Here is a 17,552-nt window from a genome sequence, read left to right on the forward strand (position 1 = left end):
ACCAGAGACAGAATGGGGAACAGAACAGGCAGACTGATTAAAATACACTGCTGAGGGGAGCAGCAGGTGAGACAGGAGAGATCTGCACCATGCGGGTTTCTCTCTGGCCGGCCAGGGATCAAACTCGTGCTGCAGAGGCTGTGGATTGCTTCATAGTGCTTCTGCTTAACCCCTTGAGCCACCAGGGAAGCCCGAGAAAGGTATTTTTTAGTTATACATACTTGCTAGTTATTCTCTTTCATGTGTTTCCTGTGTTATTTATGTATTGTGATTTTAAACATTTTTGTGGGTCAAAGGGTCTTGCCTTTTTAGAAATTTTTTTTTGAGAAATGTGATATACAGAAAAATACACAAAACAAATACACATCAGTCTAATGAATAGCATTAAATACTAACACCTGTGTAACTATCACCTAGATTGAGACCTAAAACATTGCAGCACCCCTAGAAACCTTCCTAGTCCATGTATTTTTTTTTTTAAGATTTATTTATGTATACAAGAACTGGGGTATAGGCCAGAGGTGCAGGAGGATGAGAGGATTCACCAGAGACAGAGTGGGGAACAGAACTAGGCAGACTGACTGAAATACACTGCTGAGGGGAGCAGTGGTAGAGACAGAAGTCTGCTGGGCCATGTGGGTAGCTCCCTTGCTGGCTGGGGATTGAACTCATGCTGCAGAGGCTGCAGAGGTTGCAGATAGCTGTGCTTAACCCTTTGTGCCACTAGGGAGGCCCCTACTCCATGTATTTTGTCTCAGTCAAACTTTCCTCCTCCAGGGAACCCATTGTCCCACATTTTAGGGACATTATTTTTTGCTCTTTGAAAGTGACTAATGCAGCCCCAAACATCTAGTTTAGTAGTTTGGTTATACTTATTTTCGAAATTATATAAAGGAATTCATGAAATCATTTTTCATTTGTATGTGAATTAATATATTCAGGTAAGAACTGGAAAATCTAGAGTCCCAAAAATGGTAGTGCTTGCTGACCCAGGTCAGCACCTTGCGTGTTAGTAGTGGCCCCTGGCAACTTGGGTCTCAGTATTCTTATAGCTTAGTGGAAGGTGGCCTGCAGAGTGATCATAGTCAGGGCTCAGGAAAGGTCTACCCTGGATGGAATGATGGCGTGGGCATGGGAGTGGTGGCATTTAGCTAGTCATTTGGACTCAGTTTTGGATTCAGCAGTTGCTTTTGGCCTCTTGATAGTTTTACTTCATTTTTATCATTGATATTGAGGCCCAACAGCAGCTGGTGGTTTTGGAAATAGCATTAACTAGTTATGAGGATGTGCATGTATGGCACTGTACATTGGCATTGAGGTCTGTCTTTGAGTAGAACAGAAGTGACTTAATGGTAAGGATGATCCTGAAAATGGCTTTGTCTTAGCACTTGCAGGAGGAGTTCGCTCTGTGCATACACCTCTAATGGAAATCACTTGATCAGACCCAGATGACTGAACTCTTTGGCTGTGAATATGAATGGGCCTCAGAGGAGTATTCTCTCACAATTGTTCATTTTTCCTCTTTTACTTCTAAAAGAATATTCTAACTGGTCTCCCTGTTAGGAGAGTTTTTAGTCATAGTGCCCTTTTCCCCATCATTTACTTTCTGCTGCTACTCAGTATTTCTTTTAAAACTTTGTAATTATTTCTCTGCTGAATTTTTTTTTTTTTAATAGAGGCATGTTTTCTTTCTTTCTTTATTTGTTTGTTTGTTTGTTTATACATGCACTGGGTACAGTCAGAAGCGCGGGAGGGTGAGAGAATTCACCAGAGCGGGGAGCAGAGCAGGCAGAAGGACCGAAGTACACTGCTGAGGGGAGCAGCAGGCGGCAGGAGAGGTCTGCGCACCATGCGGGACCCTCCTCTGGTGGCCGGGAAGCAGCCCGGGATCGAACCGGTGCCGCAGAGGCCGCGGGCAGCTTCACAACCCAGCGCTCAACCGCTGCGCCACCGGGGAGGCCCTCTCTGCTGAAGAATTTGCATTGATTCCTCTGTTCATTGCTTGCTCCTAGAAGAAAGTCCAAATTCCTTAGCTAGGTGCAAGAGAGTCTCTAATCCTGGTCTCTGCAAACTTACCTAGCTTCATCTTCTTATACTTTATTCATCGTGAACTGCTTACTCAAGTTTCTAGACTGTTTCATCCCTCTGTGCTTTTTTGGTATATGTTATTCTCAGTCTGATTTGTTTGATACTCAGGCTTAGTCAAAGTACTCCAAAACTTAGCACATTAAAATAGCAATAGCATTTTGTTATCTTTCTTAGTTTCTATGGGCCAGGGATCCATGAATGGCTTAGCAAGGTTTGATTGACTTTGTCTCATGAGGGTGTTGTCAGGTTGTTGGATCAGGCATAATTTGAAAGCTTTCCTGAGACTGGAGGATTCACTTTCAGGATGGTTTGCCTACATACCTGGCCAGTTAATGTTATTGTCAAGAAACCCGTTTCCCTTTGCGTGGATTTCTCTACTGAGCTCTTGGGAGTCTTCATCTGACAGCTAACTTCCCCCAGAGATATTGATCAGGAAAGAGCAAGATGGAGCTTCAAAATTTTTAAGGACTTGGCCTCCAAGTTGTTTTTATAAGAAGTCTTTGGCCACATTGTTTTTATAAGATCCTATTTAGTGGGGAGAGGGTTACAGGGGATATGATTATCAGGAGGCAAGATTCACAGGGCATAATCTTGATTCCCATACCACATATCCCTAGCCTCCTGAATGTGGCATACTCTTAAGATCCAGGGCAAGTACACCACTGTTGGAAAACATTCCCATTCACTTACTAGTTGAGTACTTTCTGATCCTACTCAATTACAGTTACTAGTTTACATATCTGTTATCATTGATAGAAAAGTAAAATTTTATGTTAAGCGTATGGTTAATGGAGCCCCTTAATGTTTGATTAAGAAATGTTAAACTATCATACCACAGACTTAGTATCATTTGGTCAGGAAATATGCATGAGTGCATTTTTAAGAAATTAAAATCAATAATATATAATGAATCTATTTTGAAAGATTGTTTTTGAAGTAATTGCACAAGTGTTTTAGGAAATATAGGTGAATTATAAATTATAGAAAATTAAAATAATTAGTATTTGTCATTACCTTGGTGTTAAAGATTTCAGACAGTCCATATGCTTGGTGATTTCTATGCTTTGACTTAGATAACTAAGCTGAGAAAGTGTATTTGGAAAAGACTGAACCTGTCATTGTTTTCATGGACTTAGTCTGTTTTTGCTTTTTCTTAAAGCTGAGATCTATTCATCAAGTTAAATATTGTTTGCAAATTAGAGTGAAGAGTGTCTTGGGTCTTTTGAGCTTTCTTTAGTAATTTACAGAATCAAAAATTGACAAATTTCCAAATTCTGGTTCTATCTTACTCCTTTGAAACTACCACCATCCAAGAGATTACCTTTATGTGTCAAAAGAGTCTCATAGGACTCTCCTTCAGATCTGAATCATAAAAGAAATAATTCATGAGGTGCTTTAACTAATTTTTTAACCTTTTCTTTGATGACTTTTATTTCAGAAAAATGAAGATAATGGCCTTGGATATTTGCATTTTCCAATGTAGTTGGATAACATTTGTTTGCTAAAACAGCTTTATAATTCATTTCCCCATTACAAAAATTATTGAGTTCTTAGGAAAAAAATTGTGTTCTTAATTCAGTCTTTCAGGACTTTTTTTTTTTTTTTTTTCCTTAGTGCTAGCCGCATAGGCTTCATGAAACCTGCTCAACTTTACTAACTTTGGAACAAGCACATCACAATCTACTGCCTTTCAAATGAGTTGGGACTTTAGGAAAGTTCTCTCTGAACTGAGTAGTCTGTCTTGCTGCTGATGCTACTTTTGAGCTGCAGACATGTCACTTATATGGCATTTAGTTTTCGGAGCAAAAGAGGGAACAGTGATCCAGAAAGGCTTAATGAAGGTGTTTTCTATTGTCCTCCCCTGTTGTTAAAAAAAAAAAAAAAGATTCCTCCTGGTTGTTTAGTAAAGTTAGAGTGGAGCAGAAAAAATTTTCACATAATATTTTGTATCTCAACATTGTCAGGTTCTCTGGGACCCACATATATTACCTCTAGTCTAGCCCTCTCTGTCCTCACAGATGGTAAGACCCTTCCTCCCCCACCTTCCTGCTTTCCTAGACCTTAAGAATCTCTTAATAAATAGCTGTTTTTCATCCTTGGTCCATGGTGCAATTTTTTTTTTTTTTTTTAATAGAGGCATGCTTTATTTATTTGTTTGCTGGTTTGTTTGTTTGTTTTGTTTATACATGCACTGGGTACAGTCAGAAGCGTGGGAGGGTGAGAGAATTCACCAGAGCCAGAGCGGGGAGCAGAGCAGGCAGAAGGACCGAAGTACACTGCTGAGGGGAGCAGCGGGCGGCAGGAGAGGTCTGCGCGCCATGTGGGACCCTCCTCCGGTGGCCGGGGAGCAGCCGGGGATCGAACCGGCGCCGCAGAGGCCGCGGGGCAGCTTCGTAACCCAGCGCTCAACCGCTGCGCCACCGGGGAGGCCCGGTCCATGGTGCAATTTTGATGCCAGTGTCTTTTTATCTAAAACTCTTTTAGAACCCTTTTGTTCCCAGTACTAGCAAGTCAACCCATATTAAACCTGTTCGGGGACACAGCTTTATATAACCATTGCTGTTGTATGGTGTCTGAAATATTAGGCAATCAAACTCTTTGATGACTGGAAAATAATAAGATTTAAGTGCATTTGCAAATGTAGCACTTTATGATGGTAAAAGTATAATTTTCTTATTTTAACTTGGAGATTGTACAGTCTCCTTTTCCCTCCCTAAATTGACTCTCTTAGAAAGAAGGTTGCTTACCATGAAACTTCTAGGTGGCATCTTTTCTGTATGAAGTAGGAAATGCATGTACTTGGACCTCATTTATTTAGCCGGATTGTAAACATTCTTGACTTGTTTGTAACAAAATCATTTGAACAAATTGTTTAAGACCTCTAACTGAGGGCCTCCCCGGTGGCTCTCACCCTTCCGCGCTTCTGACTGTACCCAGTGCTTGTATAAATAAAAAAATAAATAAATCTAAAAAAAAAAACAAAAACAAAAAACATGACTTACAGCATGATATTCTGGAGGATAGTTTAAAAAAAAAAAAAAAAAAGACCTCTAACTGAGATTACTGTTGATTGCTACCAAACCTTTGGGTTGCTGTTATCTTGTCTTAGCCTCCTTAGTGTTAGCTTGTCAGTACCTGCCAGTTAGGTTTCCTCAAGTTTCTTGTCTAGAGCGTAACGTGATGTTTCAAAGAATTTAACAATAACTTCATAAATATTTCATTGTGGTTTTTGAAGGTATTTTGTATATCACTAGTTCTCATGTTGTAATTATCAGTATTTAAAGGAATATTTCTATTTTTGATTACTTGATTCAATCTGTATGACAGACTGCATTTTTAAGGTTTTGAATTGCCCAGTCTTCATGTTTTATTAATTCTTTGTTGGAAAGTACTTTCTTCTTCCTTGACAGTATTTTGAAAACAGTTAGATACAGAGACTTTGCAGGTTTTTTAAAAACACGTTTTAAGCATCATAATTCTTTGGGGGTTTGAAAAAATCTATTTTTTGGCACTTCAAGTCTCTCTTCAAATTGTTAAAAGTCTTGTTACTTACTTCAGGGCCTCCCCGGTGGCGCAGCGGTAGAGCGCTGGGTTGCCAAGCTGCCCGCGGCCTCTGCGGCGCCAGTTCAATCCCCGGCTGCTCCCCGGCCACCGGAGGAGGGTCCCACATGGCGCGCAGACCTCTCCTGCCACCCGCTGCTCCCCTCAGCAGTGTACTTCGGTCCTTCTGCCTGCTCTGCTCCCTGCTCTGGCTCTGGTGAATTCTCTCCCCCTCCCGCGCTTCTGACTGTACCCAATGCATGTATGAACAAAACAAACAAACAAATAAATAAAAACATGCCTCTATTAAAAAAAAAAAAGTCTTGTTGCTTCAAATTCTAGATTAGTGTTGCATTCACAGATGGCATGTTGAGATACAGACAAATAATTGGTTTGTCTATAGAAAGTCATTCCCCTCTCTCATTCATACTCTGATAAAAGGCACTAATTTTTTTTCCCCTTCAGTATGTCAAACCCATTTCTACTCTAGGGTCTTTGCATTTGCCTCCCTCTGTTCTTTTTGCAGCCTTCACATGGATAGGAGGCTTCAGTCTCACTGTCTCAGACACCATGTATCCCTACCGTAGAGTGTGAAGTAGTTTTCCCAGGCATCTTCTGTACCATCCCCTGTCTTTTTTTCACAGTGTTTATCATTGTCTCAGTTGTCTTATACATTTGTTTCCTTATTTGTCTGCCTCTGCACCTCCATGAGAATAGGGACAGTAGCTATTCTGTTTACAACTGTGTGTAGTGCTAATTATGATTCCTCGGTACCCTGCAAGCATCTGTTAAATTAGTTTAAGAAGGAAAACACATAATTTCCTGTATGTGGACTACATAAATAATTGTTGTATTTAAACAAAAATGAGAAATGCTTGATTGACTTGTATATGTAAACCAAGCCAAGCAATGCCTCTTTTTCCCCAGCATTTAAAATTATTTTATATCATTCGCTGTTACTCAAATGACTCCACTAAATATATTTTCAAAGTTAAAACTATTGTAGTTAATATGAATTGCTTTTACTAAAGTTACAGATGGGACAAATAACCTTTCATCCTGGAAATAATTGAGACTTCCTGCTCAGAGCAACTATGTTGTCAGAGTGTAATTAACCTTGACTTTGGTCTGGGATGACTGACTGACTTATGCCCTTTCTCTTAATTAGGGATGTATACAAACATGCCATGCATTGGTGTTAGTCAGGAGCACATCCCGGGAATATGTCTTAGAGTCAGTGGGTTTTAAAATAATAAAAGTTTAGACTGTAGAACATACGATGTTCTGTCAAATGAAGCATCATGGTAAAATAATCTTTTAGATTCTAATTACTTCCATTCTTTAAATTCTCAATTGACTGGGTCTTTTGAGTCAAGAGTCAAATTCTAGATTTTGGAAATGAATAGTTTCAAAAACAGTAGTGGGCCTCCCCAGTGGCGCAGCGGTTGAGCGCTGGGTTGCAAAGCTGCCCGCGGCCTCTGCGTCGCCGGTTCGATCCCCGGCTGCTCCCCGGCCACCAGAGGAGGGTCCCGCATGGCGCGCAGACCTCTCCTGCCGCCCGCTGCTCCCCTCAGCAGTGTACTTCGGTCCTTCTGCCTGCTCTGCTCCCTGCTCTGGCTCTGGTGAATTCTCTCGCCCTCCCGCGCTTCTGACTGTACCCAGTGCATGTATAAACAAAAAAACAAACAAACAAACAAACAAACAAACAAATAAATAAAACATGCCTCTATAAAAAAAAAAAAACAGTACTGGATTCTGAGCTGAGAAAAGACATGGAAATGCCTACTTTTTTTTTTTTTTTAATGCTTTGTGTCTTTTTAATCAATTTCTTTTGGGTGCTTTTCAGATACCTCTCCCTTCCTCACCCTTTTTTTTTTTTTTAGGAGAAACATTTTCTTATGGAGTGAAAATACATACCTTCTCTCACATGAGTGTGTGTTCTCATTTATCTTCTATAGCTCCTGAGTACTGGTGTTCCATCGCTTATTTTGAAATGGACGTTCAGGTAGGAGAGACATTTAAGGTTCCTTCAAGCTGCCCTATTGTCACCGTTGATGGATACGTGGATCCTTCTGGAGGAGATCGCTTTTGCTTGGGTCAACTCTCCAATGTCCACAGGACAGAAGCCATTGAGAGAGCAAGGTATTCATTGTATAGCCTATAGATAGTTACTTTAAAAATTGAACATAGTAGCATTGTCTTTTATTTGAAGTTACATTTTTCAGTGATAGTGTAAGTTTTTGAATAATTCAGGATTTGTAAGTATTCCATTTTCATTGTAGATGTTTATTATTTAAAACATTTTTCTAAGTGAGGTATAGTTCTATGTATTCAGTAGTAGCTTGATCTTACGGAATCCAGTTTGAAAATAATTTTTATATCTGCTGATTGTAAATTATTTCTAAAAATCTACCGAAAGGAAATAATGTAAAATGAAGACAGATGTCTCTGGAAGTTTTATTTATTGAAAAGGTACTAGTAAGAGGGAAACGGTTAAGTTAATTTTGATGAACTTTCATTTTTTTATATAATTGTTAAAATGTTAAGTTTATATAATGAAATTTAAAAACTAAAAATATTAGAGGAAAACGTACAATATGTACTCTGATTTTTAACTCTTTAAGGAAATGTATATCTGTATAAGTACAAAATCTTGGGTTCTGTCATTTGTTGTGTGATTTTGGGAAATTATATACCCGTTAAGCCAGTGCTGTTGACTAGAATTTTTGTGAAGGAAATGGTTTCTATCAAAGTAGCCACAGCCTCATGTAGCTATTGAGCCTTTAAAATATGGCTCATGTGATTAAATTAATTTTAATTTAATTTTAATTAAATAGTAAATGTAGCATGTGGCTATGATTTGGACAGTGTGACTATAAGCCTTAGTTTCCTGATCTGTAATATGGGAATAACAGTATTTACCTCATTGGATTGAAAAAGTTAAATGAGAACTTTTGTTAAATGTTCCTATTGTGTCGTATGCATTAGGTAGATGTTTATCAGTATATGTAAGGTATTACAAAAAGAAAGAAGATAGAATAGCAATGCTGTCTCTTGGTTATGGTGTTGTATGATGTCCTTTTTCTATTTTTAATTTTTCACTATTCAGTATTTTATATAATCTAAATTAAAATTTATTTCTAAATACTTATCAAAATGGAATATAATTCTCTTTTTCTTCCTAAGGTTGCATATAGGCAAAGGTGTGCAGTTGGAATGTAAAGGAGAAGGTGATGTTTGGGTCAGGTGCCTTAGCGACCATGCGGTCTTTGTACAGAGTTACTACTTAGACAGAGAAGCTGGGCGTGCACCTGGAGATGCTGTTCATAAGATCTACCCAAGTGCATATATAAAGGTTAGTTACACTTTTGCTTGAATATTTTTGCAGGCTTGGAAAGCTGTTTGTTTTTTAAAGAAATGAGATGGAGGTGGAGGAGTGGATAAATGTCTTACCTATTTAACAGTCAGAAATTACATTTGTGTATAATACAAATTTCCTGGAGGCATTTATTAACGTGATGAGTTGTTTAGTTTTAAGTTTGAATTTGGTAGTGTTCTCTTAGCAAATTTTCTAGATGCTTTAAAGTAATAATATGCTCTTGAAAATATTGAGTGAAGCCTCCAAACTTACATACCTTTGACATATAAAATTCTTAAAAATTAGACTTTAGAAATTTATCTAATTTTCAAAACTTTATGGAGGGGAATTCTAAAATGAATAGCTTTTCAAATTTAGAACCTCAGAGGTGACAAGTTCAATCCCAGATTTTTAAAGCTTAATTATTTTGTGCATTAAATGAGTTTTATTTACTATAAAGATTTTGTAAACTAAGCCTGAGTTACTTTTCATTAATTATATATTCAACCCATTTCAATATTAGTTTTATCACATAAACTGTTTCTAAAGGAAAGATAATTGTAATTAGATATCCTGAATACATTTTTAGTTTCACATTTTTCACAGTCATTTTAAGAATCTTTTACTGTTAGCTATTATAGATAAATGGAATTAACTTTACCTCATAACTTATTCCCAGAAAATTGTGTAGCATACAGAAAATATAACCAAAATGGAATTGCTTGATTGTCTCAGAATGAATCCATTTATTGTCTTCAGTCACTATCGTTCAGTTAAAGGATATAGGAATCTTTTTTAAATGAAACTTTCAAATATACTAAGTATTCAGCAAACAGCAAACCTTTGTGAACCTGTCATCCAACTTCAACCATTATGAGTATTTTGCCAAACTTTAATGTGTTTCTTTCTCTTTGTTTTTCCCTGTTAAAGCTAATTCCAAAATTATATTAGTTCACTCATAAAATACTTCAGTATGAATCACTGTTAAAGACAACTAAGAATCAGTTATCAAATCTAAAAAAATTAACAATTCCCTGTTAAAATTTATAATAGAGAATCATTTAAAGTTTTGATCTGTAAAAATAGAATAAAATATACCTATTAAAAAAAAGTCATGGACATTTGTATATGTTTATATACCCACAAGGCTAGAATGATTGGTACAGCGTTGTATCAGGTGCTGTCTCTGCAAGGTAAATTATCTTACTTGTATTTTTATGCTTTTCCACAAGGAATTTTAGTTTCTGCGCTTTGTTATTTTAAGTGATGTTGGATTACTTCGTTTTGTAATCTGTGTGTTGGCAAGTTTTTCTTGAGAGAATTAGATTCATTTTATTTTTAATTTTTTCCTCCTAGCCATCACTTGTCCCTATAAGGCAGTCTTGCTTTTGTCTGGCACCCTGGGATCCACATCTCAATTTTTATATATAAGAGGTAGAGAGATTTTGTCTCTTGGGGAAATTGAGTTCCAATCCCAGGGTATACTAAGGGCCTAATTCCTGCTGCATAGGTTTCTCTGATGCTTATCTCTGCCTTGGGCAAGAATTTTATTCCTAAGTGTACTTTGGAACTGTCTGTCAAAGTATTTACCTGCCTTTTTATGGGCATGTGCCCAGTTGGTAGCCCTTAGAGAGTTTCAGAAAGTTTAAATATTACTTTAAGAAATTGAATTCATACTCTCTTGTTTTTGGTCTTGGTACTCCAAGTACTTTCTGTCTGTCGTGACTCTCCTCCACTGTGGATCTTGTTTGTCTGTTTTCAGTTGATGGACATACAGTTTGCTTCTACTTTTTGGCGATTATGAATAACATTCATATACAAGTTTTTAGGTAGATTTATGTTTTCATTTTCTTGGATATAACTTGAAGTGGAATTGCTGGATCATGAGGTTGACTTTATGTTTAACTTTTTAAGGGATGGCCAGACTGTTTTCCAACGTACTTTTCTACCAGCAAGATATGTATATCAGGATTTTAGTTTCTCAGTAGTCTTACCAATACTTTTTATTGTCTGTCATTCTGATTTTAGCCATCTTAGTGAATAGGAAATGATACCTCATTGTGGTTTTGATTTGCGTCTATCTAATGGTTATTAATGTTGAACGTTGAACGTATTTTCATGCGTTTTTGGGCCACTAATGTATCTTCTATGGAGAAATATCTATTCAGACTTTGTACATTTTTAATTGGGTTTTGTCTTTTTTATTATTGAGTTGCAAGAGTTGTATTTTAGATATCAATACCTTATCAAATACATGGTTTGAAATTTTTATTCTTTGGCTTGTCTTTCATTTGTTTGATGGTAGAATTTACAGCTTTTGTAAAACTTTAAAATTTTGATACAGTCTGACTTATTCTTTGTTTAATTGAGGTTTTGGTATTATGTCTAAGAAACCTGCCTAATCCATGGTCATTGAAGATTTACTTCTATATTTTCTCCCAGGGCTTTTTTTTTTTTTTTAAAGATTTATTTATTTACAATACAAGAACTGGGTGTAAGCCAGAGATCCGGTGGGTGAGAGGATTCACCAGAGAGCATGAGAGCAGAGCAGGCAGATGTACTGAAACACGCTGCTGAGGGGAGCAGCGGGTGAGGCAGGAGAAGTTTGTGATACCTTGTTGAAAATCAGTTGACCTTAAATGTAAAGGTTTATTTCTGGGCTGTCAGTTCTATTTTATTGATTTGTAGAGCTATACTGTGGCAGTACTACTTGAACTTGAGTACTATAGCTTTGTAGTAACTTTTGAAATTGGGAAGTATGAGTTCTCCAACTTTGTTCTTTTTCAAGATTGTTTTGGCTATTGACAATCTCTTCTGTTTCCTTATGAATTTTATGATTGGCTTGGGGGGGGTCTATCTCTTTTCAAGTTTATCCTTTGTATGTGTTTGGGGCAGAAAGGAAAGGTGATTATGTATATGCAACATTTATCTTGCCTTGATATCTCTGGATTGCTTGTGTACATTGAAGTACAAGGGACTATAATGTTAAGTATGTACTATGTGCCTGGTAGTATTTATGAATTGATTAGATATGAAGTAGAGTAGTATTTAAAACAATTGAGTTTTTAAAAATATACAGTCTTGGTAATCAATTTCTTAGATGGTTAAATTAATGTAGCTTATTTTTATTTTGGTATAAATGACCTTTAATGACCCTTAAGAAGCCCTCCAAGGTGTGAAAGAAGTTATCACTTGATAAAACGATGGATTTTTGTCCTGAAAAATAGATAGTTATTTTATGGGACATTTTAGTGAAATAAAGACATAACATTTTGTCATATTGTCTGAGAGTGAAAAAGAATTATTTCTGTTTACCAAGAATATTATTATTATTATTATTATTATTATTATTATTATTTTTTAGGAGAGCATTTTTATTAGCTAGAAAGAGATGCCAGGTATATCCTAAAACTGACCACTGACATGTTCTTCATTGCTAATTTTTTGGGCAGTAGTAATTAGAGGATCTGTATATACTGGCTAGGTTGTCTGATAGTGTCTCACCAGAGATGATATTACTAGGGTGAATTGTAGGTAGATGACATGAACCCTGGGGTTGTGCCCCCACATTGGGTATTTGCATAAATACAAAAGTATTTTTCCCTATTTTAATTAAAATGAGGAAACAAGTTTGAAGAGCCATTCTTTCATTTTATGAACCAAGAAGCTAGAACTGTATTGCGTGTGTTTTTTAACAGCTTTATTGAGATAATTCATATACCATATAATTTACCCATTTAAAGTATATAATTCAGTGATTGTTAGTAATGTTGGTTTATTGATTCTAACAAGTCTGCCAGTGTGGTAAGCTATAGTGGGGGAGGTTTTACTTGAGACAGAGAACTCTCTACTTTCTGCTTAGTTTCATCAGGAACCTAAAACTGATCTTAAAAAGCTTATTTATTTCCTTCTTAAAAAAGTGTGTGTAGACTTACTTGCTTTTTTCCAGATACTTGATTTCCTTCTTTGTGTTATGGTAGCTAGTGTATTCCAGGAGATTACACAAAACCCAGTGGAAAAGTTCAGAATCTAAAAGATTCTTGGGAAATTTTGAGAAAATAATGGTTTCTGGTGGGCATTGTAGGATTTCTGATTTCCAGGTCTGTCATGTAGTCTGTCCTGATGTCTTTTAGGACTAAAAATTTGGCTGGGTAATACATCCATATATATTTGACAGTTGTATATCTTTGGAGAATTGAGATAATCTAATTTTTTCCTTTGTTGATGCTAATCTGGATAGACTTGAGAAGTTAGGCACTGAATAGAAAAATAAGTAAATAGGAATGTGATTTGCTATTCAGAAAGAATTGTTTTGGTTATCATTGGTATATACCCTTATGGTTTGTATAAATACCATGGCTAAATTACCACCAGAATTTTTTTATTATTTTAATTTCATTAGCTTGAAAATTAATAGTTTGGGTTCCAAATGTGTTGTTTAGTTTGGGTTCCAAATGTGTTGTTTAGTAAGCTGTGCAATTTTAGATTTCTCATATTGTCAGTGGTGCTCATATTTGGGTTTTGTGTATTCTAAGAGGAGTTTTTTTAAATTTCAGTTTACTTCTTGAATAAAATGTGGTCACATGATTCAGAAATTTTAAGGATTGTAAAAGAGGTTTCATCGAGTTAGAACACTTTGCTGTCTTTGTCCTTGTCTTCTTCGTACAACTTCTACAGATGACCACACTTCTGTTTAATCTTCCAGTGTTTTTAAAAATGAAATATAAGCAATTATTTAGGAAGTTGTTTTTTTTTTCTAGAAATAAAGCAATGTGATTTATCATCTGTAATGTGTTCTAGCACTTCATGAGGATAAGGATAAAGTCTTGAGCCATTTGAAATAAAAAGAAAAGTACAGAGAAATTAAGTTAGAGAAAAGCTTTATATTCATCATATTTAGTAGTCTAAGATTTTACCTTTGCTTGATCTATTTTTTCTTAGTTTCTTACATATTTTAAAACAAGTTTCAGATATGTTGTTTTGCTTCTGTGTATAAAGTACACATCTCTAAAATAAATCACTTAAAAGTAACAATGCCCCTTATGACATTTCTCCAGATAGCTAGAATGATAAAGAAGTTGACCGTATAACCAAGGCTGTCCCTTTGCCTAAATAAAATTCTCAACAAACTGATTGTGAAAGGGTAGAGATGACTTTTTAACTGCTCATTTTATATAGATGGGCGGATTTTTAAAGGAAAGGACTACAGTGGCTGCTAAAGCTGTCCTGAGAATGAAATGGGCATCTGGGTGAGCTCCAGGCCACCGTCCTGACTTTCAAATACAATCAAGTTTTACTGAAAAAATTTTTTCCCATGGGAGTTTTAGGTTTGTTTTTTTTCCCCTCAAATTTTTATTTTCTATTTGTATACAAAATATGTAAGTTTTGGGGTACAAACTTCACACCTCAACCATGTCCATATTCTTCCTCTAAGAGCTAAATGAAGCTATGAATGTTTAAATAAATTGGGCGTTAGTTTTTGATATATGCAATCTTCTGATAGACTCATCTCATTAAACTTACCTTTTTTAAGGTCTTTGATTTGCGTCAGTGTCATCGTCAGATGCAGCAGCAAGCGGCCACGGCACAAGCTGCAGCAGCTGCTCAGGCAGCAGCCGTGGCAGGAAACATCCCTGGCCCAGGATCAGTAGGTGGAATAGCTCCAGCTATTAGTAAGTACGCTTTTGATTTTTTTTAGGTGTAATTTTTTAAGTTGTTGTTTTATCTTTGAATCACTCAGTTGGTTTGTTTAAGCAATAGTAGAAAGTAAAGTTCTTTTTAACTGGGATTTTAGCATTTTTGAATTTGTAAAAAACTGTTCTCCTGTAATAGTTTCCCTTTGTCTTGGACCCTGTTTTTATTCTCTTTTTGTATCAAAAAAGGGAGTATGGGATAAAGCAGAAAGGGGGTTATTGTTATATTGATCAATCTCCCCTTTTTTTTGTTGATACTTTCAACTCCTGCCTCACCAGCCAGGGTGGGTTGTAATCACCTCTGTGCTTGACTTTATTCTAGAAAGAAAGCGTATTTCAGAATCAGGCACCTCTCCAGTTTTTTGGTTTTTGTTTTTTATGTATGCTAAGCATGGAGAGAAAACTAAGTGAGGGTGGTACTTGATAACTTGTAGACTTTTTTTTAATTTTAGGGTAAAATTGAACTGTGTGCCAGGTTTCACACTGATGGGGAATTTTTTACTGCAGAGTTAAACTCCTGACTATAGACTTTTATGATGGAAACACGTGGCACCCATCTTCCACGTCTGAAGGCATAACTAGTGATTCATTCAACCCCTGTTCTTAACCTCTTCAGTGTGGTAAGCAAATCACACTGGCTAAGAAAACTGCAGTGGCCCTGCAGGTTTCTCTACAGTACATGCAAATTCCTCCCATTAGTTTCATTGTAATATTGATGAATGCAGATTGACTGTATGTTCTGACTGGAAAATTAGATGCAGAATCTTCTTTGTGACTTGTGTTCAGGAGTTTACAATTTAGAGATAGATAAGGCATACCCATGTAGTTAATTTGATTTTTTTTTTAAATTTGGGCATTTAAACTATTCATTTGCTAGTTTTGACATTACAAATATGTTTTGATTAAAGAATCCAGAACTATTATTAAATTTCTCATTCTCATCTGTTGCCCCCATTGAATATAGTTGCATATTATGTCTATTATACTGTGAAATTGAGAGGCAGACATCATCTGGGTCATCCAAGAAGCCTTAGAGGAATCAGGACTCTTAGCTATCTCATCATTAGTCATGTCTTCCTCTGAACTAGAGTGTTTGGACAGACAGTAAAATGCTGAGAACCAGCCTGTGAACATGCATTACTTAAAAACTAGTTGTTTCTTATCCCATTGCCTCTATTTCTAAAGAGAAAAGAGAGATGGGGTTTTGGTGGGTTGTATGGATGTAATCTCTAATGGTGCTAGCTAGAAGACCCGTGTGGAATATAAACTGTATTAACCAAAAGTCCCTTTGACAAAATTTAGATCTATACTTACTTCTTGGCACTTTTGACAGAGAAGTTATATGCTGAGGAAATGAATAAAGAAAGCTGGGCACTAATAAGATGTAGGGAGGATGGGAAGAGATCAGCCTGTCACTCTGACATCTTCCAAATCTTTTCTGTTAGGTTTGTCAGCTGCTGCTGGAATTGGTGTTGATGACCTTCGTCGCTTATGCATACTCAGGATGAGTTTTGTGAAAGGATGGGGACCAGATTACCCAAGACAGAGCATCAAAGAAACACCTTGCTGGATTGAGATTCACTTACACCGGGCCCTCCAACTCCTCGACGAAGTACTTCACACCATGCCTATTGCCGACCCACAACCTTTAGACTGAGGTCTTTTATTCTTGGGCCCCGTAACATTATCAGGATGGTGGACTATAAAATATAATCCTGTTTATAATCTGAAGATATATTTCACTTTTGTTCTGCTTTATCTTTTCATAAAGGGTTGAAAAATGTGTTTGCTGCCTTGCTCCTAGCAGACAGAAACTGGATTAAAACAAATATTTTTTTTCCTATTTAGAACTTTTCAGGCATGGCTCAGAGCTTGAAGATCAGGAAAAACACATTCTTATTAAATCTTCACCTGTTACGTATGAAGGATTCATTCCATTGCTGGAAAATTTAACCCTTTAAAACCTCCTAGAGCCTTTTATATGCAGAACATTGATATATGTGTTATTCTACAGAAAAATTCAATATTGCTGATTTTAAAGGCAGAGAAGTTCTCAAAGTTAATTCACCAATGTTATTTTGTGTGCAAGTTGTTATTGTTGAACATACTTTACTCCAAACTGTTGTGCCATGTGGGTGAGTTAATTATCCCAAGAGCAACTTTACTCTGTGTTTAAAAAATAAGATAGGTAATGTATTATAACCTTTTATCTAAAATATTTTTTGCAAGTTAACTAGTGAAAATGATTTTAATTCAGATTATCTTGCAACTTCATTTTTGCCAAGGCAAAACACTAATCTCTGTGTATATTGAGAATTCCTTAAACTTACCTGACAAAGAGATATCATTTAAAATTACACTTGTTATCCCTGTTGGGTAACTTTCAGAAAGTATACTTTTGCCCTGTAAACAGTAGATGTATTCTTCTCTATTTCTAGGCACAGGTTGGGTTACTAAGAAACCTAGAAAAGAATTTCTTTCCTTCATTAAATCATAAGGAAAGGCTTTGTATTTTTAAAAACACTAAAAGCAGTGTCACTCTACCTAATCTCACTGTTCTGCAAAGGTGGCAACGCTTAAACTAAATAATGAGTATTTTGGAAACTGCAAAATTCTATGTTAAATACTGTGCAGAATAATGGAACCATTACAGTTCATAATAGGTAGTTTGGATATTTTTGTACTTGATTTGATGTGTGACTTTTTTTCATATACTGTTTAAATCATGTATGTTATGATATTGTTTAAAATTCAGTTTTTGTATCTTGGGGCAAGACTGCAAACTTTTTTATACCTTTTGGTTTTTCTAAGCCCTTTGCCATCAACGGTCATATCAATTGGCAGTGACTTTGTATAGAGAATTTAAGTAGAAA

At 36.2% G+C, this 17,552-nt stretch overlaps 1 protein-coding gene across 2 annotated transcripts in view; it reads left to right on the forward strand.

The window, feature by feature from the left end:
* SMAD4 (SMAD family member 4) overlaps positions 1-16,336 on the forward strand; it is a gene marked incomplete at both ends in the record, with an annotated part of 29,994 nt that extends 13,658 nt beyond the window's left edge. For both annotated transcript variants that reach the window (XM_084252152.1, XM_084252153.1), the window contains 4 exons: positions 7,587-7,770; positions 8,815-8,983; positions 14,520-14,658; positions 16,125-16,336. In XM_084252152.1, coding sequence (XP_084108278.1) covers positions 7,587-7,770; positions 8,815-8,983; positions 14,520-14,658; positions 16,125-16,336 — 704 coding nt within the window. The remainder of the gene's footprint in view (positions 1-7,586; positions 7,771-8,814; positions 8,984-14,519; positions 14,659-16,124) is intronic.
* Between the last annotated feature and the right edge of the window lie 1,216 nt (positions 16,337-17,552).

The sequence above is a fragment of the Talpa europaea genome (assembly GCF_964194135.1).
Source record: "Talpa europaea genome assembly, chromosome: 13".
Classification (NCBI taxonomy): domain Eukaryota; kingdom Metazoa; phylum Chordata; class Mammalia; order Eulipotyphla; family Talpidae; genus Talpa; species Talpa europaea.